Below are 23,240 nucleotides of genomic sequence, written 5' to 3'. Positions count from 1 at the left end.
ACTTCCCATGCTCAGCTTGATCGTGCTATATTTGGACCAAGCCCAGTGATACCCAAACCCATACCTCTAGTTCCCCTTGTCCCAGCAGGTGCCGGTCAAGCTGGCAACTCCTGGCTCAGCAGAGGGCTTGGGGATGTGTTCCACTGAGCTCTGGCCTTTGGCTCAGGTCAAGCCCATGGTACTTGGGAGACATGCCTACTGGCATATGTCTGATCCTTAAGGATGGTCCTTTCTCTATTCTTGCATGCTATAAACACAAAGTGCACTGTTGGCTCCAAAAACATGTTAATGAATAACTCTTTCTTTTTTTTTTTTTTTTAAGAGTTGGATTTTATTAGGGATGAAAGCACAGGTAAAAACATTTGTTACATTCAGTATTCCCCAGTTTACTTCCATATAGATATCAGAAAAATATACCCCTTTACTATAAAGAATATTCTCCTAACGGTCAGCTACTAGTCATTAAAGGGATCTCTCTTCCCTTAAAAAAAAGAGTTCAGGTCTGTGTACATTAGTATCACACATACATACACTGACACAGGTATATTTCCATGATGAAACTCTTTAAAAAAAGTTTCCTTACCCTTAAATTCTTCTCCATCTCCTTTTGTAAGCACAGAGCACTCTTTTTGTTTCTACTTCCCCCTTCCTTTCTCTTGATTCCATTCCATGTTTATCACGGACATACTGTACTGCTTTTGTTTTTAGAATCTTTACTGTTTTAGAATATTTAATGCTTAACAAGAGGCATGTCAGTAATTCAGGGCAGCAGTCAAGTCTGTTCATGTGGGTAATGGCAATTCCTCAGCGCTTGCTAGCCCTGCAGAAGACACATATACAGACATTTCTCCTTCCCAGAGCTTTTAGACAAAGACAGAGCCATCCTGATCGCTGGTATTCAGAGTTATGTTGCTGTTCACAACACTTTCTGCATAACTAACTGAATGGGTGACCTGGTAGTTACTGCAGGGGCCACAGAAACACAGGAATGGACAATACTTCAAGCAGACTTGATGAAGGTATTTCCTGAATTTTTCCCCAGCAAAGGCATAGATAAGAGGATTGAGACAACAATGACTGAATGCAATGGTTTCAGTCAGGTGCATTGCGTAGTCCAGTGATTTAATTTGGTTGCAACTTGTGAACAACTCATACTGCTTTAAAGTTTCTAGAAAAATCAGTACATTGTAGGGAGACCAAAACAGTAGAAACACAACCACCACAACCAAGATCAGTTTTATGGCTCGTGCTTTTTTCTGATTTTTGCAGGACATCAGGGTTTTGATGATCCCACAATAGCAATAGCATATGATGCAGACTGGGATGAAAAAGCCAATGGTGTTCAGCTCCATATTGCAGAACACTGGCCAGATGTTCTCCAGCTTCTGTGGGAAGACAGCAATGCAGTCATTTTCTACCAGCTGGGAGAACACAAAATGTGGCACTGACACTAAAACTGCTATTGCCCACACTCCACAGGTTACAAGAAAGCCCTGTCTTATTGTTCTGGATTTCAGAGAATATGTTGCTCGAACAATGGCCAAGTACCTGTCGACACTGATAACAGTAATAAAGAACATGCCCCCAAAGAAACCGATGTAATACAGCGAGGAAACAGCTGTACATGAAATAGTCCCAAGAGTCCATCCACGCACTGTGTTGGAAGCCCAGAATGGGAGAGAGATCACAAAGAGAAGGTCTGAAATAGCCAAGTTCAGGAGATAGATGTCAGTGATGCTTTTTTTACTGCCTTTCACAATGGCAAAAAACACCATTAGATTCCCTGTGAGGCCAAGAGCAAACACCGCAACGTAAAATATCGGCAGAAATATTTTCCCAAATTCTTGGATGTCAGTCTTATTGCAGGACAAAGCGTGTTCATCGTAAGTGTACTCAGCTGTCGTTTCTGCGTATGCGTCCGTCATGCTGAATTTGCTGGCTGGAGGCAAAATGGGAAGAGTGAAGAAAATAACGTTAGAGTGAGTCCCCCAGTATCTGCTGTGGTAAAATATTGAGAGGCTGTATCAACAAACACACTTAGGGATTTTGTCACTATTTGGCTTAGTGATAGTTGTATTACTGTGGAGGTGATGGTAGTTACTAACAAAAGCCCAGATTCTGCTGTTACATGTACTTCACTGAAAATTAACTCTTTAGGACACGAAAAACTAAATGAGAATTTCAAGGGCTGTCGCATAAGCCAGCAGCAAACCAAGATCTGACTAAGGGAGGTGGTGCATTGCAGCACTGTGAGAAGTGCAGGCTCTGCCAGTCTGTTGGGCAGTGCTCGGCAGGAAATGTTATACACTGTGCAGAAGCCCTGGGAGATAACACGGCCAAACCAGCCTATTAAAGCTGAGACAGAAAGGCAAGTGATAACCAAACTGCAACTAATAACTACCCCTTGGTCACTGTGTTGCCAACTCCTTACAGGAACCCCCCCCTGACTGTAAAGAAGGGACTCAGTTCAGTGACCATAGCCTGTCTTTATTATAGATGTTTACATCTCCTGTTAGTGGGACATGTAGTCAATACAGCCAACAAAGAGCAGTGTATCTGATCTAATGCAGGTCAGGCCAAATCTGCTTTAGGACAAGCCAGGCTGCTTTCCAGACTCTGCTGATCGCACTGGGGGAAGTTCTTTTCCCAAGAGAGCACAGACGTATTACTCAGCAGTAGACACTGATGGTGTATAACTACTCCCGCTCCTGACACTTAGAGCTAATTAATAATTAGCTAGTTAAAATCCCAGCCTACACGTCCACGTTTCACCGATAGCAATAGCTTTTATACCCTCCGTTTAAAATAAGTCTTGCAAGACTAAGTATGAAATAAAGATGTCCTGGTGTGTGAGATAGTCCTTTGTCCAAGAAGTTTCCTTGTAACTGCAACGATCTTCCTCGTGAGTGGCTACCATGACCATACCAACATCTTCTCCCACTACCTCATTGCCAGAGTGCCATTTGTGTTGTTGGCCATGAAGTTTTGGCCTCTTATTTTGTAGTAATATCTCAAAGAGGGGTTTTATTGTGCTAGTTGAAAATGCAGGCTCTCTGTTTTAATGTATCTTCTTATTCTGAAAGTTCAAAGCCTAATCGTCTCTGAAACATTTAAATGAGAAGTGCCCATAGTCACTAAAAAACAATCTTTGTGGTTTTGCACAGGAAAAGTGGGCTAGAAGAAGGGCTGTCTCAGCACTGGGCTTTGGGGCATGGGCACAGCATGGGGAAAGCTGTTTGCAACAGGCAGGCACACCCATGGGCTGTGCAGGTCCTACAGTGTCTTTCCCCTTGAACTGAAAGTTGTGTCTATCCAGCCCATGCTTGCAGCCTAGTTCAGTTCTTCAGCTTTTGGAGATGAGGTCTCTGACAACACCAGAATTAAAGGGATACAAATAAGAAATGTTTAGGTGCTGGGGTAGAAGCAGACAGCAACTGCAAAGAAGATACTTATTTTCTGCTGGTGAGATAAGCAACTAGAGTTGCCTATAGATATGCTGTCATCTCTTTATTTGCCCTGTTGAAGGATACAGATATGAGCAGGAGACTTCATATGTAATCTCAATAACCCATCATTTTCTGCCGTCCCATTCTAATTTCTGTCTTCTGAGACTAAATATATGCAGCAGGTGCCTCTAAGATACAAATAGGTGCCAGGGTACACCAAGTCTCTCGTGCCAAACATGAGTCACTGTTTACCCACCCAGCTCCTTTGCACCCATCTGCACAAGCACCAGAGCCTCTGTCTTACTCTGTGAGCTGCTGTGCTCCACAGCTGATTGTTCACCGATGCAGTGGCATGTGGTAGCTGAGGGCTACCAAAATGACTGGGGCTGGAGCACTTGTTCTGTGAGAAGACACTGAGAACTGGGGTTGATCAGCCTCAGGAAGAGACATCTCAAGTGGGATCTAGCGAGAAGGTGTAAAGGTGAAGCAGACAACCTTCCTCAGGGCAATAAGAAGCAGTAGCCACGGGACATTGCTACTCAATGTATGGAAGAAGTTTTTTGCTGTGATGGTGGTCAAACACCAGGACTCCAGGGCTGCAGGGAGGTTGTGGGATCTGATTGCTGGGGATACTTGAAACTCAGCTGGCTCTGCTCTGAGCATGGGTTTGGACAAGAGACCTCCAGAAGTCCTGTCCTAACCTCATGATTCTGCAACAAAGCCAGACGGAGGTCATGATGTTTCTGCAAAGTTTCCCAGCTTCTTCTCTGCTGTGTAAGCTTCTGTTTCAGACATATCTTTCCCGGTGTCACAGTGAAAAGTCTCATTGTGCACAGAGTTAAAAACTGATTGATATGTGCTCATACCCCATTAGCATCTCTGCTAACTGTGCCAGCACCCAGAGAAGGCTGATCAGTGGTGCTTGCCTACAGTGTGCTGTGTGAAATCCCTGATCTGGGAGAGAGGCAGTGCACGCTGGTCTGCTCTCCTCTCTGAGAACCTCTAGCTGTGCTGGTTTTTCACATGCTTGCTCTCTCAATTCATATCTAGAAAAGCAGCTTGTTGCTCTGGAGAGTTTCCATATGCGTCCATAATAGTTGCTGTGCTCTACTGGACAAAGAGGATTTCACACATGTAAGGAAATGCAGCTCCACAGGTTAGCCCTCAGGTCTAGCAGACTTCTGCACAGGCTGAGCTGACTGACATTGCCTGGAGAGAAAGCTGGGTGCTGGAATGGCCACCTTCCTCACTGGAGAACATTTACAAGAGGTGCAGGACAAAATCCTGGCCAGTTTTCTCTCTTATGCTTACAATAAATGAATTAAAAAGCATAGAGGGCACAGGAGGACCACAGGGCTGTGAGGTTCCTCCACCAGACTTTTTCCCTTGCTGAGTACAGGAAATAGTAGATTCACTTCTGCTTCTCATGGAACTGCTCAACCACTTTGCTCTGTCTCCAGATTTCCCCAGAGGCTTTACACCCTACTCTCCACAAACACTTCTGCTCTTAATCACGTTTATAGCTATCTCAAAGACCATAGTCTGCAAGACCAATACCCCTGTTTCTCAACCCAGCTATTCCCAACAACCATATGCGCTCTAAGTAATACACAGGGAAGTGAAATTGTGAGAGATCCACAAACTCCTCTAAGGAACAGAAGTTGCCTTTCAACCTTCAAACAGCACTGGCATCAGGCTGCGGGCACAAGATCCAAATCCTGTTTATACATCTGGTCTTTCCAGTTGTCACCCCTGGCACTCCAGCCAAGTGCCACGAAGAGGGGCTCTACAAGCACTTGCCTCTCCATGATGCCTCTCCAGTCATTAAATTAAAAGAAGTTAAAAAAATAACCAAATCCAGACCTCTGCCAGAGAGTCAAGCTTCAGATTTGCACAATAGGCAAATAAAAGTATTTAAAAGTCAGAAAGATTTTCACACCTCAGTCAGCATTTCTGAGTGAGGTTCACTTACATGCTTTTCTTATGAAGGCAAAGCATGTTTTCAGTGCACGCTGAACGGGCTGATGATTCAGCTGGCCCTGGGAAACTGTAGGCTTTGTGGGAACCCCTGTCAAACGCTATGGGTGCGTATCCCTTTCTCACCCTTAGATCTGAGCTGCCATCCCTCTACCCAAATATAAATGCCATTGCTTTTTTGCATTTGCAACTGCACTTGTCTGCTTCTTGCCAGCTGATGATTCTCAGTAAGACCATAGGGATAACCTCAGGTACCTTAAAATGAAATCTTGTAGCTATGGTGGCACTTCTAACACATAAAAGAAAGAGATTTAAGGGAAATACCCAGAACTGGGTGGAAACTATCTGGAGAGATGCAAATCTTAATAACACTCTGAGTGAAACTCTTAACCAGCCTGGTGCCAAGCAGCTACCACGCAATCACCAGACTGCCATGGACACCTCTAAGCATGGTTTAGATGATACACAACCCAAAACTTAGACTTATGGGCAACACATTAGCCAGAGATGGGGCCCAGTTTCTTTTTCTACGCCCAACTGGTTCCTATAATTCACTTAGTTTATCATTCAGAGAAAGGTCACTCAATTCATAGGAGATGGTTTCTAGAGTTGCTTGGGGTCATGTTAGACAGCCAGGGTCAAAAGCAAGCCCAGCCCAGCATTTGCAGTTACTTTAACTCTTAAATTTCAGACATTTGTTCAGTCCTGAAGTGGGGAGATGTTCTCCCTGTTGAACCTCTATGGGTGCTTAAAGCAGCTGACACAATACTGGCCTCCAAAAGCAGAAAGCAAGGTGAAATGGCTAGTGTAGTCTTTAACCTGGCAAAATGAAATTTAAACAGTTAAGAGGGGGAGTGCAGCCAAGGCCAGTCTGTGTGGCTTTATAGAAAAGGAACTTTTGGATATCTGATGACACTGCAAGGTTGGTAAAGGTGACTGTGTGGGAGAGTTTGAGCTCTGACTTGGACTGTATGCTTATGCAGTTGACACATGTCTCCAGCTCAAAGTAACACAAGTCCAAGAAAGCATTGCAATGGGATTTGGACTGGTTAGCCATCAGATCTCCAAAGATAGACATCCATGGAGAAAGCCTCACTGAACTAGGAAAATTGCTTAGTAAAATGTTTGTGGAAATAGCAAGTTGAAAGCCAAAAACTGCTGAGTATTTTCATCATTGGTTAGATAGTAGATCAGGAATCAGAGCTAGCGGGGAGGGGAGGGCGTGATAAAAGAGTTAGAGAATTGGACAGTGATTCCAACAATCTGAGTAATCTGGGGCTCCTCAGATGATTCACTTTATCTCTAATCTAGCCAAAGTGACATGCTTGGGAGTTAAACAATGTGGGCCATGTCTCAAAAGTGGGGGCAGTTCTCAAGGAAACTTGACTGCAGGAAAAGCTGATGCAACCCTCAGGTGTTTAAAGAGCCACTAAATGGGAAGGAACTGGGGGTGGAGGCGTAATTTGTTAACACTTGATTTCACCTTTGCTTGTGTTAATAATCTTGTTAATTATTCTAGTGGGATTAGCCATGCCTTAAAGTGATGCATGGAAATTCAAACCAGAAACATGGAAGATAGGAATAAGATACACATTTTTAACATTGAAAGGCTGATGACTGAAGAGCCTTCAGGTAGGAAAAGGACTTGCATATCTGAGGGTCTCCATGTCAAGAGAAGATATTGGTCTGGGAGCCAGGTTTAGGCCAGACATAGTGGAGCTCAGCCAGGAGGGTGCTGGATAAAACCCTACAGTCCCTGATAGGCAGGGAGGCAGACCATATTGGGGCACACTTCTCTTAACAACTGTGACTCTCTTTTGGTAATAAATGACTGAAAAAGCCAAACTGTCCTCTCCCCAGGTACTTCAACTGCATTAGCTAGCCCAAATCCCGGCATGGGACCCCCTGGAAGGAAGTGGGCTCCTGTGAAAAGCACGGAGCAGCTGTTGGGGGTGGGTTAGCAGTGAGGCTATATGATGGCTGTGGAAAAAAAGCAGCACAGTTTAGGGATGTTGTTATCAAACAGCCAGTGTGTACTGCCGCTGTTAAATTCTGAGTGTTTTCCCTCCTAACCAGTTCTTTTATCATTCCTCAAAAACTTCTGAGTGTGGTGTAATTCCAGATGTGTCCTTGCTCCCTGCTCCCCCCAGTTCTTCCCTGATGACTTTAGGGTGAGGAATTTCCTTTCTTTGGTGTTTCTTCTTTCTTCTATTATTCATTCTCAGATCAGCTGGACAATTTCTGTGGCCCGTCAGAGTTCTGCAAACCTAATAATTGCTTATCAATTTAGGTGATTTAATTTATAGAAGCTCCTCCCAAGACTTCAAGGATGAGTTATTTAGAAGCAAGTAGTGATCTGGGCTGCTTTGTTACTGGATTTTCCAATTTAAGGTGAAGTTGAAGGTGCAGAAACATGATGCAAAGGCTTTCAAAAAATTAGGGCATTTAAGGTGTCTTAAGTAAATGACCCAGAAATGGAAGCTGATTAGACCACTGCTGATTAAGTTAAATATAAGGCTGAATATTGGTCCTTTAGGTCAAAGAGATTTTAAAAATGCCATCTTTTCAGGTGGCAAGGTCTTCACCACCTATCTTTCAGAGCAACCACAGAGATACTAGTTTCAATGAGATCTTGCTATTGCTTCATCAGTTCATGGCCCAGCTGGCTGGGCCAGTGGCCTCACTCAGGCTGGCTGTGCTTCCATCGGAGCAAAGCAGGCTCAGGGGACTGAACCCGGGTGCCCTGGGTGCATCCTGGCCCCAGCAACGTCCCTACACTTGTTGGTTTTGTCGTCCTGCCAGGAAGACTTGCCGTGAGCCATCCAGAAGGAACAGCTACCCCACAGGAGTGGTGGGGCCATGCCAAACCCTGCAAACCCCTGGCAGCTCACCCCTGTGGTTACTGGTGTATTTATAGCAAAAGTTGAAGCTGTCAGTGGTTTCAGCTCCTCCCCTTGGCTCTGGGGAGGACGAAGCCACTCTGAGGCTGACGGGGTGGACATGCAGGAGCCTTGGTGCCAGCACACTTAGTGGAACAGGGAACAATAGGTTCAAGTTTTGGGGCATGATCAAGTCCCTTGAGCAAGTGAAGCTGCACAGAGTCATATCAAGGCATTTTCCTGGGGTGCCATCACTGATTCAAATCATTCTTCTGAATGAGAAATAAGCACTGGGGAGCTTCTGAAAAATCCCATAAGGCATTGGTCAAAGCACCTTTAGCAATCTGGCCCTAAGGAAGTCAGAGCTTTAAATACTTGTTTCAGAAATTACTTATGCGTTTAGGAAAGATGACCTGGCAGTATGATTTAGACTCCTGCATCTCCCCTGGGTCTTAAAACTGAGGTTCAAAAATCACTGAAGTGGTTCTGAAATTTTCCTCTGTGAGTCTCAGGGTCATGATTTTGTGGTCTTGATTTTATGACCAGAACTAAGGGTCCTCTTCAAAGCCTGTGCAGCCTGAGATGGTTTCCAGGCCGTGTCCTGTTCCCATGAACTGGCTGGAGAATGGGAAGTTAGGTAAATGGTGTGAGAATTGTTGCAGAGCGGTATTTATTTTTGTCCTGGGCAGCACTTTTACTGAGATGCTGGGAATGTGGTGGCAGAGCTGGGAATGTGGTGGCAGAGCTGAGGAGGGACTAGCTGCCCTCCCAAGAGCTGCCCATGGGGACTGGGTGTTTGGGGTTGTCATCTGACTGGATGGTGACTGCCAGGATCAGGATTGTCATGGAAAATTTATTTTACAGGTGTTTCATCTAGCCTATTAATTCCCCTAATTGCCCTTTCTGCTTGCACAGTTGCTCATGACACTCTGTATCTTTTTTTTATATTTACAGTTGATCACTTTGCCAGTGTTTTCTCTTACCTCCTCTTCCTCAGTATTTCTTTATCCCAAGCCTTCCTTTCTTAAGCAGCATTCAAATTTCTTTTGTATGTTCTGTAAAAATCTGTGAAAACAGATGATTTTTTTTTTTGTAGCTATGAGCACTGTTTGTACTTGGTTTTGGTTACCGTTTGCTCCATCCTCTTGCTGTCTTTATTGTGGTGTCTATTTACTTCCTGCCCCCCACCCCACTTTTTGCAATTAATAACATCACATTGCTTCAGCATCCTTGAAGGCTCTCTAGAAATGGGAGATCTCTTAAATCCTCTTCTCCATTGTTTTAGAGAGCAGCGCACATTATCCCTTCTTGACTGTGTATGGATGAGATTTAAGTTCTGGAGCTGCCAGCCCCTTCTCGGGAAGATCACATTTACTGTGGGATTTACTCTCAATTTATTATGCGTTGCCCTTTGTCGAACTTTAGCCCTCTCCCTTTTGCACTTTTTCTGTGCTTCCCAAACCCTTGTAATTCACTGCAGTTGCTGTCTTTCATCCTGTCACTCTAATCACTGCCTCTGGCTGTGCTGCCTCCACACAGGGTTTGGCCCAAACAGACCAGATTTTGGGAACCACTGTTTTGGATCTGTGTTTACATCACACAAGTAGCTAACAGGTTGCCACCACTGTATTACCCAAATGTCTCACCCAAACCAGCAGACATCTTTGTGCAACATCCTTCCTGTGGAAAGCTGAGTCACAGAGAAAATAAGTAATGTGTCATTCAGAAAGGTGGGTTTTTAAATTATTTGAATTTCTGTTGCCTTCTTGCTGGTATGTCTGCAACAGACACTTTCTATTGACTCTACCAGATTTTCTGCTTTGGGCCGTCTTTCAGTTCAGTGTTGTTTGGGATGTTGGTTCACTGACTAAAACTAGAAATAAGCATTGCAGCGGAGTTGTGAAATCCCTGCAGACATCTAACAAAAAACACCTAATGAAGTAGAAGGGCTGAGTCTTCTTGGTCTGTTCTTCTGGACTAATGTTGCACACTAGTCATCTATCAGCATTTTGTTGACCTTGATGATTTCTATCCAGGGTGAATATTTCTCTTACACAAGACGCCACAAATAATTAGTTGACCAAGTAAAATTTCTCTGTCCTGGTTCACTTTGGTTAATAAAAGTGTTCCCCTCTCTACTTTCACAATTTGTAAACATTACCCACATGATCTTTACCCAGGTTAAATATCATTTAGATTCCAAACACTAAGCAGTAAAGACTTTCCTTTGAGTTCATGCGACACCATTTCGTCTCAATCCCGCTTTGTCAAATTATAGGTAAAATACAATTGTCTCTTACCTTAACTCACAGCTGCATTGAAAATCAATGTTTCCTTCAAGCTGAGCTGCTTGGGTTTAAATGTATATTTCCTCTTCTCTAATGCTGGTGCCTACCCTATGAAACATGTGAACTTTGGCAGGGCAGCTTCCTGGGCTGTGCTGAGGTTGAGCTGAGAAAGTATTAATGCGCTCTGCTCGGGTCCTGCTGGCTCCCTGTGAAATTGCAAAGTAGGATGTGGTCACTCAGAGGGACAGAAGTGCTTACAGAGGACAGGACTTGCACAGAAGACAGAAATGCCCAAGGTGCTTCATACTTAGAGTGTCAAAGCTCTCACCCCCTTGGTTCCCCCTGTCCTGTGCAGAAAGATGTTTTTGAGTCAGACACAATTGTAGAGTGTATAGAAACACAAGTTTGGGACAATAGCAGGGGCCTTGAGCAGTGGGGACACAGGATGCAGCACAGAGGAGTGCAGGTATGCGACGGTAAAAGATGGGGCACGGGCTGGCACTGGGGAGCCCCACAGCTGTACAGCACTCACTGACGGTCAGTTAAAAAAATGCAGACCTGGAGATGGCAAAACTGGGTTTAGTGGTAACAGGTAGAACAAAAATAGTGTCTAACATACATAATGGGCACCACATTATGCGTGTATAGACCAGTGAAGACAGGGGAAGGTATAGAAAAATGTTAGAAAACATAAAAACAATCCAAACCAGATCTAGAAAGAAGCAGAAGAAAAATTAGGATGAACATTGCATTCACCTCGGGGAAGGACTGGAAATGCTGACAGCTCGCTCTAGCACTACCGGTGAAACCAACAGCTTTAGGACCCAAAGGAGCAGGGGATGGGAAAGTGGATAGAAACTATGTGTGTGCAAAAAAAGCTTAAACTGCGATAGTGTGCTTGTTGCTCAGCAACCAGCAGATCTAAACTAGTAACAGTTGGAGCACTGAGATTGCCATTAAACTAACAAAAAATTCTTAGCTTTACGTATACATATATTATTGTGGCTCCTCTTTGCCTGTAGGCAAGATTTTAAGCGTGAAGTTTCTCTGTGGCCCAGGACCAGCAGAGTCTGAAGGTCTAAAGCATTGGGATGTCCATTAATTAAGGAGTCTTCTGGAGCATCGTGCTCAGGGTTGCATTACGAGTGCACCACAATTGGGATGCTGCAGAGCACATTGGCAGGCACCGCTGGGGCACAAAAAGCTGTTCATCTGGGGTGAAACCAGGCAGGAGGCTGTGCACTGGGGTGCGTTATGAGAAACAGAGACACAGTGTCTGGTTGGGGGCTGTAGCAATAGCAAAGTCCTCAAGCACACACAGGAATGCAGTCCTGGAAAAAACCTCAGGTCCTGCCCCTGCCTCAAATGTCAAGGGAGGTTAAAATGCCTTTTACCCAAAGGCAGAGTTGTGCTGCCTTCAGGCAGGCTGAGCTGGGTTGGATTTTGGGGTGGAAAGCATCTTCCAGGTTGTCTGAGCTGTTGCTCGTTAATTAAAGTTGCCAGGCAAATACTCTAGTATGAGTTTAGTTTTCTGGTATTTTTGCCAATTACATGGCTTTTTTTCATTATGTTATGCTTTATCTTGTTACATCCCCAGCAGCTACACAGCAATGGCCAAAGGGTGAGCCTACCATATCTGTCAAATTATGCAAGTGATGTGAGCCAGGTGCACCAGGACAAGCACCCATTGAAATAATCAGGGAGCAGATTCCTGGATAGGTATTGGCCAGGAAAAGCAAAGATACACTGCTGAAAATAAAGTTTAAAGGTTAGGGAATTCTAAAGGGCCAGAGCAGCAGATTTGCAAAACTCACCTTTTCCTCTGACAAGTGCCAGCAGCTCCATCCTATCCATTCTTTAAAAATAAAAGTAAAGAACTCTGCACTGTTTTCAGGACAACATCAAAAAACTAATGGGTGGTTACTCCCCAAACACTGAAAGTGGGATCTATGACTGCCAAAATTACAAACTTTCAACTTTCAGAAAGATACTTTCTGAGAGATGGTACTAAGGAAATGTTCTCATTGTGTGAGAACCGTAAGATTCAGAAAGATGAACGAAGGCTTCCCCGATGCCAGTGATAGTCTGATATGATCACTGCCCTGCTTTCAGGGGGCCCTGCAGATGTGCTGTGCTTTAGAGGACACCAAAATCTAAACCTTTCTCTCATGTCCTCGTGGGGATGGCGAAAGGGTGTGTCTCCCCCAGCCCCCACTTCCCTCCCTATAAAAAATTGTACAGATTTTCCAGTAGGAGCTTCCCCACTGGGGACCTGCACATGCCAAGCTGGTTTGCTGATGACCTGTAAAATGTGAGTTTACAGAACCCAGACAGACACTCATCCTGCTGGGCACCGGCTCCTCGTTTGCCAACTCAGCACAGTACCCCTGGTGTTGCTCTTCGCAGGCAAAAACCTTGTGAATAAGGGTCAGGACTTCCCATATGTAACAGCAGGAGAGGCTGTCCCCAGCCACTGCTAACAAGCACCTAACAACAGGGTATCCCTGAAGGCATTCATCAACCCCTTTCCTCCTGTGCTGCCCAGTTTAACTGGAACTGAACACAGAGCTTGCTGTTACCCTCAAGAAGAAATGAGGTTTGCCGAAAGGAATACCCAAACAATCTTTATCTGGAGGACTTCAACGAAAGAGAAACCAAGTCAGGCTGACTCAAGACATCCTCAGCAGGTCTTCCCAGGAGACAGAAAAGGCTTTCTGTTGTATTCTGTTGTGAGTGATAACATTATCATGCTCATTATCATGGTGTGCACTTGTAGCGCAACAAAGACAGGTATGAAATCAACACCACCTGAAAGACAACTGCCACATCAACAAATATTTGTGCTCTCCATCTTCAACCTCTGTTCACCCTCACAGCTCAGGAATAAGAAAGTCTAAGGAAGCTGCTGAAAAGACTTTCATTCTGGTCCGTACATGGATGGAGAAAAGCATCTTTTGTTTATTCAAGCTGAAACAAAACACATATTGCATCCCTTGTAAACAGAGAGACTTTTCCTAGTAAGAGGTAGGTAGAGTGTTCTGTCTTCCCAACTGTGAAGCACACAATAGTTTTAGAGAAAAAAAAACAAGACTGGATGTGAAGAAATCAAAGGATATGCTGTGCAGGGACACAGCGGGTAAAGAGGGGCAACCCCCCTTTTTATGCCATGTCCCTCCGAGTTGCCTTCTGAATTTGAAAACTCATTTCTCTCAACACCTGGGGAGACCAGCGGTACTTCCACGTGAGTGGTGTCTCCTCCTGCTCTGTGGCCAGGCTGCCAGGTCAGCTTGGGGAGGCAGGGGTTTGCACAGCAGTACTGGCAAGTTCAAGATCTGTGGACTAAAGCACTTGGTAAAGAAATGTCTGGCCTAAAGGATCAAAATGCTGTTCTCCATAGCTCACTCTGCTTTCACTGCCATGTGGAAAAGCCTGATGGTGGTGGTTTTCTACAAAAAGGGACTCTCTTGTCTCTCAAGAGTTTAATTGGAGTCCCTTCTGCAGGGCTGATGGACATCGTAACATCCTGGGAGTAACTGCTCTGTCTATCCAGGATGGAGCCCCGAGTCCCACCGGAGCTCTGTGATGCAGAGCTGCCCTGCCCTGCATGGCTCAGCAACTCAACATGTACCATAGCTGTGACTACACTGAACCCTGCTGGACATTTTTTCTCTTAATTTCTCCAAAACTCTTGTGGAGGTGCATCCCTGCCACAGAGCATCCTGTTCCTCCCACGCTGTCCTGTAGCAGAGCGCAGCTGGCAGCTTTTGGAGTAGCTGTGGGCACCAGCTGCTCCTACACATACCAGCCCTTCATGGAAAACACTTCTGTGCCTCACTTCTGAGAGAAAACATAGCAGAGGGAGAGCCTCATCTCTTCATGTCACTGTTCTGGAGAGATGCAAGGAGATAATGGAACTCTGTTACCTTTCCAGACACCAATGGGAGACACATTTATTCTTCACTAAAAGCACAGGGAGAAAAAAATTACCCAGAGAGAGGAAAAGAGATGGGATGAAAATGTTTCAGCCCAAGGGCTGCTGAAAAGAAGAGCCATAGAAAGCTGACGGTTTGCACACCTTCTACAAACAGTAGGGGTGTGTTCCAGAAAGACATTAAAAGTTAAGAGAAACATTTATTCCCCCATTAGAAATGACACGGAAGGGATAAGAGCACTGGAACAGTTTAGTGCTTAGGCTCACTCGTGCCTTGGTGACCACATCTGTATTCCTGAGCTGTTTGTTTGACTACAGCTTTCACAGAAAGGTGGTGCTCTCCTACCCTGGAGAGGTGGCAGAGGCCTATTCATGTCTCCTGGGGAGGTGTCCTCCTCCCTTGGGATGGGTGATGTGCACACCATCTTCTTGGATCCACCTGTTTCAGTGTGCACCTCAGTTGCACCAATCACTCAGAGCGCATCACTGAGGCTGTGCTGCTTTTGAGGTTGGCTCCAACAAAAACAGTAAGATCCAAGAAAGAGGGGAAGAAGCCATTGATGGGGCAATCACATCCATTTCCTCCTGGGCTCACCCAGGCAAGAGGAATGTCTGCTGTTCAAAATGATAAATAAAGAAATGCCTTTTCTCCCTCCTTCCCTGCTTTCTGTCCTCTCTCCCCTTCCCTGCTTTCTGTCCTCTCTCCCCTTCCCTGCGCTGCTTATGAGAGCTGAAACTCTTGGGTACATTTGCACCAGCACCACCCCTCTCTCTGTGCACACATTGGGGCAGGGTGGTGTTGGGGACACCAAGATGAGTGGGGATGGTGCAAGAGGTGTGTGGGTACAGAGACAGAGAAGCAGACATGGTGAGTGAGGGGAGTGGAAATGTTGCCTGCCTTTCGGTGAGCATGGACAAAAGATTGAAGGAAACAATCCAGCGTTGCTCTTTGCTCTCAGCCCAGTCTGAGCATTAGGGAACAAAACCCATTTCCTTCACTCCTTGTTGTGTAGGAAAGGCATTGCCCTCTGACAACTGGTTTCCAAACATTTCTTGACACATAGGTCTCTTTACCTTGCTGAGTGCTGCAGTCAAGGCTTGTGCTGAGTCGAACACAAGAGACAGTCAATACTTTTGCAGTGTCCTGGCGGTCTGTGTTCAGTCACGGATGTGTCCTTCCTTTCTGTCCATCACTGTACTCATCCTCACATGCTGCACATGCATTCACACCTTCTCTAAACTCAAGCATGAGGAGGATTACAGAGACTCAGCATTCTCCAAGGGTGCCAAGTGAATAAAAGGATAATTGTCTTGCTGATGCAGAGGCACGCGCACGTGTTGCACGCTCATTAATGTTACCGGGAAGCCTGCCTGGATACTGGAGTATGGCGAGGAACAACGGTGTTTACTGGAGTAACACAGCAGACATTGCTGTTTGCATAAAGCTCATTCTGCATGGTAAGTGTGCCCCAGCTGCTGACCCAGCATTGCACTGGCTGCACTGGCTTCTGGAAAGCACAGCGGCCACGAGACAAGAGCGGAGTTGGGTCCCAGCAGACGCACTCGTCAGCAGTGGCTGAGGAAACCCAAATCACGCTACTGCTCTTCTGAGGTGGGGATTTCTGTGACAGGTCTCTGTACATTTTGGCCTGTCAGCTGAGGCAGCAGAAACACGGATTTATCTAGAAGTGCACAGACAGAAGAGCACACTGCTCAGAGGCTGTGTGTCAAAACTGACGTAGGACAGCAGCAGCTTTGCTTTGCCCAGCATTATTTACTGCCTTTAAGGGACATTAACCTTTAAGGTGTATTAATCAAAAATGCACGTCAGCCCACACATCACAGTTAAATATGACATATTCAGATTAAGGTTATAATTACCTTTCAATTTCCCAAACTATTTTTACATCTGGAGAGAATACCTAAAGTCATCTTTATTTTTTTTCTGTCATGGTCCTTTCTCAATCCTCTTTTGGCACAATTATTAATTTCCATGGTGCTTCATAACTGGAACACATATATAATATGCATATATATATATATATATATACTGGTGTATATATAATCAGTGTTTTCAGGAGGCAGAAAATAAAACAGGATTATCCTGAACATGACACAACTAAGAGGGCTTTGGGGAGTTTTATGCATGCTAATGCAGGCCCATCCAGGCACAGGAGTATCTTTCAGCTAAAAGAAGCATGGGACACAGATACCCTTCATTAACCTTTCTTTTTTCCCTTGTTAAAGTTTTGACTGCTTCTGTCCTCCAGGTGTAGCTGGATGGTATCACAGCAGAAAGAGGCAGAGTTGTGCTGCTGGGTGGGAGGACTCCTCCAGAAAGGATCAAGTCAAAGCTCCCATCCTCATCTGTAGACTGCATGCAGTGGCCTGAACATGTGACTTGAAAGCCAGAAATTCTGCCAAGGATTTAATTAGTGTTGTCTCCATGTTGCCTTGGGAAGGAGGCTTCAGTATAATGCCAGAAAAGGACAGATATGGACTAGTTTCTTACTCCAGGATGCTGTTTTGGAACAAGATGCAAAGACTATCATTCCCTGTGCTAAAAGTGGCAGTCCTGCAGCTCAGAGCTGAGGAACAAACTGCTAGGTCCCACTTCACACTATTTTCTGAGGGATCTAGCAACACCATAAACTAACATGTCCTCATGCATCCCACTTTTTGTTGGTCTAGTTCAACAGCATGGTCCCTAAACACACCCTTTTGTTCTCTATAACTGCATCACAGGTTTGCACAGCGTGTTAAGTGACCATCACGCAAGATGAGCCCCCTGATGCCACTGCCTTCAGCCTGTAAAGGCCTTTCCATCCCGACATGCAGAGAATCATGGGTGGTGGCATCAGACAAAGACTCCATCCTTCGAAACAGAGACCATCTGTAGAAGGGACCCTCTGTGCTAGTAACACCAATTAATCAAAAGAAAACCAGTGTGTATTTTAGGTTTAAGCTTGATTATGGGTAACAGTTATGCTGGTCTCTGTTTTAAGAACAAGACTATATCTGACTATTTGATGTGCCAACATCATCCTGAATCCTCTTTAACCTGCATCATCTCAGCAAAAAGAAAAAGCAAGATCCAGATGTGGAAGTAAGTAGCAGATATGAGCAGGACCAATATAACAACTGTGTTGGGTACTTCTTACACAGTAGGTAAACAGGCACTAGGGCTATGTAGGATGGTCTGGTCTATCCTCAGCTTCTTGTGCTCCCCGCTCTTGGAAAGACTCTAAAATTTCCATTACCCTCAAGCTGCCCATCAGCTTGCACAAATGCAGGAAAATATCTACTGCTCTGTATGGCCTCACAGGCACTGGCAGGGCAGCAGACTGCCCTCAGGGTTGTCCCTTCAGAAAGAAGAGATGCTCTGTAATGTGCAGGGATGTTCCTGGCCGCTAACAGCTACACAGGGCAGGTCTTGCCAGCCGTGTACCCTCCGGATGTGGGTCTCACCTTCTCCCTTTGCACAGGAAGGCAGCAATAGCAGTTTAAAGCAGCTGGGCTGGGAGAAGAAGTTGAGGTCAAGTTCAACTCAGAGCTCCTGGTGTTGCTGCTGCAATAGAGGAAGGCAGCTGCCTCTGGCAGAAAATCCATTGAGCTGCAGAAAGTTTCTCCCACCTCTGTGCTAGGAGGGTTTGCAAGAGGTGCTGAGGCAGCAGCAGGGGAGGATGCCCACCAGTGAGAGCTAAAGTGAAAGACTTTGCAAAGAAGGCTCTGCACATTTATGCTACCCTCACACCACAGGGTTACTGCCCCTGTGGGGAAGCCCTGGGTCACAGCCTCACTCCAACAACAATCAGTGAAAGCTACAAAACAGCAATCAATGAAACCTCTAAAAGGAAGGAGATATCCCCTAGTAGAGATGCTCAGCAACACCAGGGAAAGGCCACTGTCTTGCGAGCTTGGGCAAATGGGCTCCAGCACCTGTCCCAAAGCACGCACAGAGGAGATGCAGGACAAAGCTGTGGGGATGCAAAAATCATTCCCATCTCTTGCGCTTCAGCTGAGGGAGTTCTGATCTAGAGGGCTCATACTATGAATCTGCAGGGGAGAGAGCTGGTGCTGTCATCTTGCCTACCACCCTTTGGCTTTGTCCTGAATTTTTGTGACTCCCCTTCTAGAGCACCTGAGTGTTTGCACACACCCCCCCCAAAAAAAGCCTGGCTGCCTGAGGGTGGTAGGGCACTGAGAGGCAGGGACTGTACTGCTGCCCCTGTCTGTGATATTGCTGCTGGGACCTAGGCAGCAGCTAAACCTTTCCCTCGGGCCACGGTCTTTGCTTTACAATTTGGGAAATGTGTCGTGGCCTGCATGAGGCAGAAGTATTTCTCACACACCTTTCGTTACTGGCCCATTTATGCAAAAGATTTCACCTTGCAGATTGCAAGGAGCACATATTAAAATTGTAAATCCCATCTGAAGAAGATTAGTGGTTTAAAAGAATTTTATTTTTGTTTTGTTCTGCTTTATTCTAGGGAGTAAGCCCAAAGTACAAGTGAGGAAACACTACAGAGGCAGACTCTTATAGAAACTAAATTTCTAAAATAAAAGATAATTTACTTTCTGCTTCTTCCCAGGTAAGGAGGAAGAGGAAGAGAAAGAGAAGAGGGAGCAGAAGGGATTGTCAGTTTTGTAGAACTGTCCAGGCCATAATAAATGCACAAGCTGAAAGAAATAATGAAGAAACAGGTTCCTCAGGTGTAAGAATTGTGCAATTACACTGCATGCAGTATCCTTATTAGAAAACTTAAAATATGATGATATCTTGTATGGAGAAACAGATCAGAGATAGATGTTTCAAAAAACAATTGCATTTATCTATCAATATTTCTATATATAAAAAAGATATTTCTATATATATACATATACATGTGTGTTTATTTGTGTATATTTGTGTTTATTTGTGTGTATGTGCAAATCTATATATAACATGTATATGTACATAGATATATGAATTGGTAACCGTTCACATATAAATCAGTTACCAAGTCGATACAGTAACGGGGAGGCCAAGCCCTGCCGTATGCTCAAGAGCAGTGACTACACTGGCACATCAGTCGTCTAAAGTGTTCAAAAAGTTCCCTCAGGGGGACGTTGTGAGTGCCATCTGAGTTTTTCAGCAGCCTCTGGCCATCCAAAACTAGCCAGTGCTGTTTGCTTTAGATACTTGCCTGAGTTACAGGATGCTTGAGTTATCACCCCTGTTTGTGTCTCTCTCCATCCTGTTCCTGCAGAACAATCAGCTCCTCAGCCTGCAGGTCAGGGCTCTGCTGAGAGCAGACACCACCCTGGCCTGTGGTTTACCAGCCAGCAGGTCCACAGAAAGCTTTGACATAGGACACTTACCACTCTCTCAGCTCATACTCACTAGTTTTTCCACTCTTTAGCTTTTTTCCTGGTAACTATTCCTCCACCCATTCCTACAGGCCTCATTCATTCCTGTAAGTGTTGTTTCTTGACACTCACAGCATCATTTATAGGGCTACAGCTTCCAAACCCTTCTAGGCAAGAAGCTGCAGGCCCTGGTAACAGATGGGGTGTCAAGATCATACCTAGATATTAATTCACATTGATTTCACAAAAACACACAGACAGCATTTATTTCTTTATTGCTCATCCAATTATTCACTAGGCTCTTTTTGGGCTGAAAGCCTCATTCAGACCTGTCAAATGGGAGCCAGTCCCCAGTGTGACATCTTAAACTTGGATACCATTTCCCTCCAAAGAGCAGGTTCCCTCTCCTGCAGTGAGCCCTGTCCCTGCTCACAAAGCCAATTCACTCTCTTGAGATGAGGGAAGGAGCAGCCAAGTGTCTGGAGTTTGGAAACATAAACAGCTCTTTTCAGTACTGAATCTGAGAGGTGGAAAATATGTTTCTAAGGCACCTCTCCATGCTGCTCCAGGCAATGTGGGAGTTTGCTGGTAAATTCCACCACCCTATCACGAAGCAGGCAGGGCAGGATGTGCTAAGGGAAAGGGAGGAGGATGCAAAAAAAGACCCTGAAAAGCAAGAGCACTAAAAGCAAAATCAAGTAGCTGCTTCCACTTTTTCTGTCATAAAATGTTGCACAAACAGTCCATCCCTGTGGATGCCCTTCTGGGAGGATTTCTCACCTGTCCAGGATGATCGTTTTTGACCTATAGTTCTACAAGACTGTACCAACAAAGGACGACTGTGAGGACCTTGTGTGCAGAGAGGAGTGCTGGTCCAGGCGGCGTCCATTGAAAGCTCTGTAGTCTTTGCAGATCATTAGAAAACATGCAGATTTTCTGAAAGCTTCACAGAGATGCTTCTTGAACTTCTCACCCACAAAGACATAGATGACCGGGTTGAGGCAGCAGTGGATGAAGGAGAGTGCCTCAGTCAGCTCCACTGCTAGATCTAGCCTTTGGCTTGTCTGGCAGTCATCAATGATGTACATGTTCCTCAGAGAGTCCAAAAAGAGCACAATGTTTATGGGAGTCCAGAAGAGGAAGAACACAATTACAACAACAAAAACCAGTTTTATTGCTTTGTACTTTTTCTGGGTATGGCACTTCTTCAGGTTTTTCAAGATGCTGTGGTAGCAGAAAATGAGGACACAAACAGGGATCAACCACCCCAGGATGTTGACTTCAAAATTACTGAAAGTCTTCCAGCCATTGCTGCCACCAGGATAGTGAGGGATGCACTTAATCTGGTAATTGTCATTTACTTCCTGGTAAAAAATTAGGTCTGGCATTGATGCTAAAATGGCAATTACCCAAAGGACCAGGCTGGTGATAGCCCCATGGGCAGCTGTCCGAATCTTTAGAGCATAGACAGACTGGACTATGGCCAAGTACCTGTCGATGCTCATGATGGTTATAAAGAAGACGCTGCTGTGGAAACCAATGAAATAAGCTGAGCTGATGATCTTACACATAGCATTTCCAAAAGTCCATTGACTCATGATGGAGTACTGAACCAAGAAGGGGAGGGAGAAAACAAAGAGAAGGTCAGAGATGGCAAGGTTCAGCAGATACACGTCAGTCATGGTCTTGATTTTCTTGAAAACTGTTAGAACCCAAATCACCAAAGCATTTCCCACAAGGCCTGCCACAAACAGTAGGGAGTACAGCACTGGAAAAAAGGTAGATGACAATGCTGGAATATTTTCAGGATCACAGATGACGCCCAGGTCTGGGTAGTAGAAGGCGGATTCATAGGCTGCAGGGGAGTTAGTTGTTGGTAATGTGTAACCCACCTGTTCAAGGGCAAAAAAGTTCATAAGACCCAAATCCTACATTACCCTCTTAGTCAATATACTAGGCACAAGTCAGCTCATGCTAAGCCACATGAGGGCAAAACAGCTGTGCTGCAGCTGTGGTACAGGATGCAAACAAGGAATGAACATGAGTGACTGGCCTTCCCCTGCAAGATCTGGGATGAGGTTCTTGCACCAGAGGGGCAGAGGAGATCAGAACGCAGCTGACTCTCCTGACTCCTTGTGAAGGCATGCCCCATCCCTGAGTTAAGGTGGGGCACTGGGACCAGAGACAGGGAGCATCCCCAAACCAACAATGAAATAAGCATGGCCAGGGGGCTGAGAGCCCCTGGTATGGGTTTTGGGGTCATATTTCATCTTTCATTCTGAAAGGTGAAAGGGAGCAGGGCTCAGGGAGAAACTGACATGTAAACATTTATCTCCTAACAGCTTCATTTCCTGTTAGCTTAGTGCCAAAAATATCCCTTCATGGGACAAGTTACTTTTGCAGAGGATTCCTACACAATTCAAGCAGCTTTTCAGCTGTAAAGGCACCACCACTTACAGGTCACTAGTGAGTGCTGCAGATCACACACTCTCTAGCCACCCCAGGCAAGATCAACAGTGGCAGCTCTGGCCCATGGGGTGACTTCCCAAAGAGCAGATGGGACTTTCTGCCTCTTCCTCCCTCCTTCCCAGCTTTGACTTCTCTGCAACCACCACATCCCTGGGCAGTACCTGTGACAGCAAAGAGCTAAAGAAGATGGATGGCAGCACATACTCCAATCAGGATATCCTCCATAGGACAGTCCTAGCACTACCTCTGCCCTCAAGGACAGCCTCCTTCCACAAGCTCATCAGCCAAAGATATTTTCACTCAATCTTTTTTTTTTTTAACAACAATCACACTTATTTCTTCTAAATCCTTGTCATCTCTTTCAGTGCTGTTCGTCCCCATAGGCAAAACTGGACCTCCAAGATGGGCTACTGGCCTCAACTTGCAGGGGAGCAACCTGGTGGAGAGTGACTCACCAGCATGTCCTCAGAGCTGCCTCTGCCCAGCTGGTATGTCAAGTTCCTCTCCATAATCCAACACTGTGTCTAAAAGAGAGAAAAAAAAATTGTCTTTATATGACATATTTTTAAGAAGCAGGCATACCTTCATTTATATAGGCTGGAAGCATTTACCTTAGCTTATGCTGCAATGCCAAGTCACAGGCAAGGTCCTCACCACTGCAGTGCACAGTCCTAAAATATCTTTTCCTCTGTGTGACATGTGTTTCTCTGTGTGACATGTGTACTTGACACTTAGAGAAACGGAAACATTTCAGGTTTATCTTCTGAATAATCAGTATGCCTTTTCACTTTGGGCGTTTATATGAACGTCAGTGGAAGAGATTTGCAATTTCCCCCACATGCCTTTGAAGTGTCCCCATCTCTCACCTGGGTGCCCCCGTCCCACCTGTTGCTCCTGTTCT

At 45.2% G+C, this 23,240-nt stretch overlaps 2 protein-coding genes across 3 annotated transcripts; both read right to left on the bottom strand.

Annotated features, from left to right (window-relative positions):
* Positions 1 to 329: 329 nt before the first annotated feature.
* Positions 330 to 10,849, bottom strand: CX3CR1 (C-X3-C motif chemokine receptor 1). 2 transcript variants are annotated; one of them, XM_027897065.1, is made up of 2 exons: positions 10,603 to 10,849; positions 330 to 1,939 (listed from the first exon to the last, which is right to left on the bottom strand). In XM_027897065.1, the coding sequence occupies exon 2, from the start codon at positions 1,923 to 1,925 to the stop codon at positions 864 to 866; it is 1,062 nt and encodes a 353-aa protein (XP_027752866.1). In that variant the 5' UTR covers positions 1,926 to 1,939; positions 10,603 to 10,849; the 3' UTR covers positions 330 to 863. The 2 variants fall into 2 exon arrangements, with proteins under 2 accessions (XP_027752866.1, XP_027752865.1); XM_027897064.1 differs by lacking the exon at positions 10,603 to 10,849 and adding an exon at positions 9,286 to 9,326.
* A 9,034-nt stretch (positions 10,850 to 19,883) lies between these two features.
* On the bottom strand, positions 19,884 to 23,085 carry LOC114064220 (C-C chemokine receptor type 8-like). Its single transcript, XM_027897068.1, has 3 exons — positions 22,951 to 23,085; positions 22,795 to 22,857; positions 19,884 to 21,762 (listed from the first exon to the last, which is right to left on the bottom strand). Exons 2-3 carry the CDS (start codon positions 22,846 to 22,848, stop codon positions 20,683 to 20,685), a joined length of 1,134 nt encoding a protein of 377 aa, XP_027752869.1. The 5' UTR covers positions 22,849 to 22,857; positions 22,951 to 23,085; the 3' UTR covers positions 19,884 to 20,682.
* Positions 23,086 to 23,240: the final 155 nt, after the last annotated feature.

The sequence above is a fragment of the Empidonax traillii genome, unplaced genomic scaffold (assembly GCF_003031625.1).
Source record: "Empidonax traillii isolate 1590-97213 ecotype Southwest subspecies unplaced genomic scaffold, ASM303162v1 scaffold527:size1067160, whole genome shotgun sequence".
Classification (NCBI taxonomy): domain Eukaryota; kingdom Metazoa; phylum Chordata; class Aves; order Passeriformes; family Tyrannidae; genus Empidonax; species Empidonax traillii.
Note: the sequence above shows the minus strand (reverse complement) of the source record. Positions and strands in the feature narration are given on the sequence as shown.

Excerpts from the sequence above, each read along its gene's own strand:
- LOC114064220 (XM_027897068.1), bottom strand. The coding sequence starts at position 22,848 with ATGGAGAGGAACTTGACATACCAGCTGGGCAGAGGCAGCTCTGAGGAC. Across the intron at positions 21,763-22,794 it reads GCAGCTCTGAGGACATGCTG|GTGGGTTACACATTACCAAC; the intron begins GTGAGTCACTCT and ends GCCCTTGAACAG.
- CX3CR1 (XM_027897065.1), bottom strand. The coding sequence starts at position 1,925 with ATGACGGACGCATACGCAGAAACGACAGCTGAGTACACTTACGATGAA.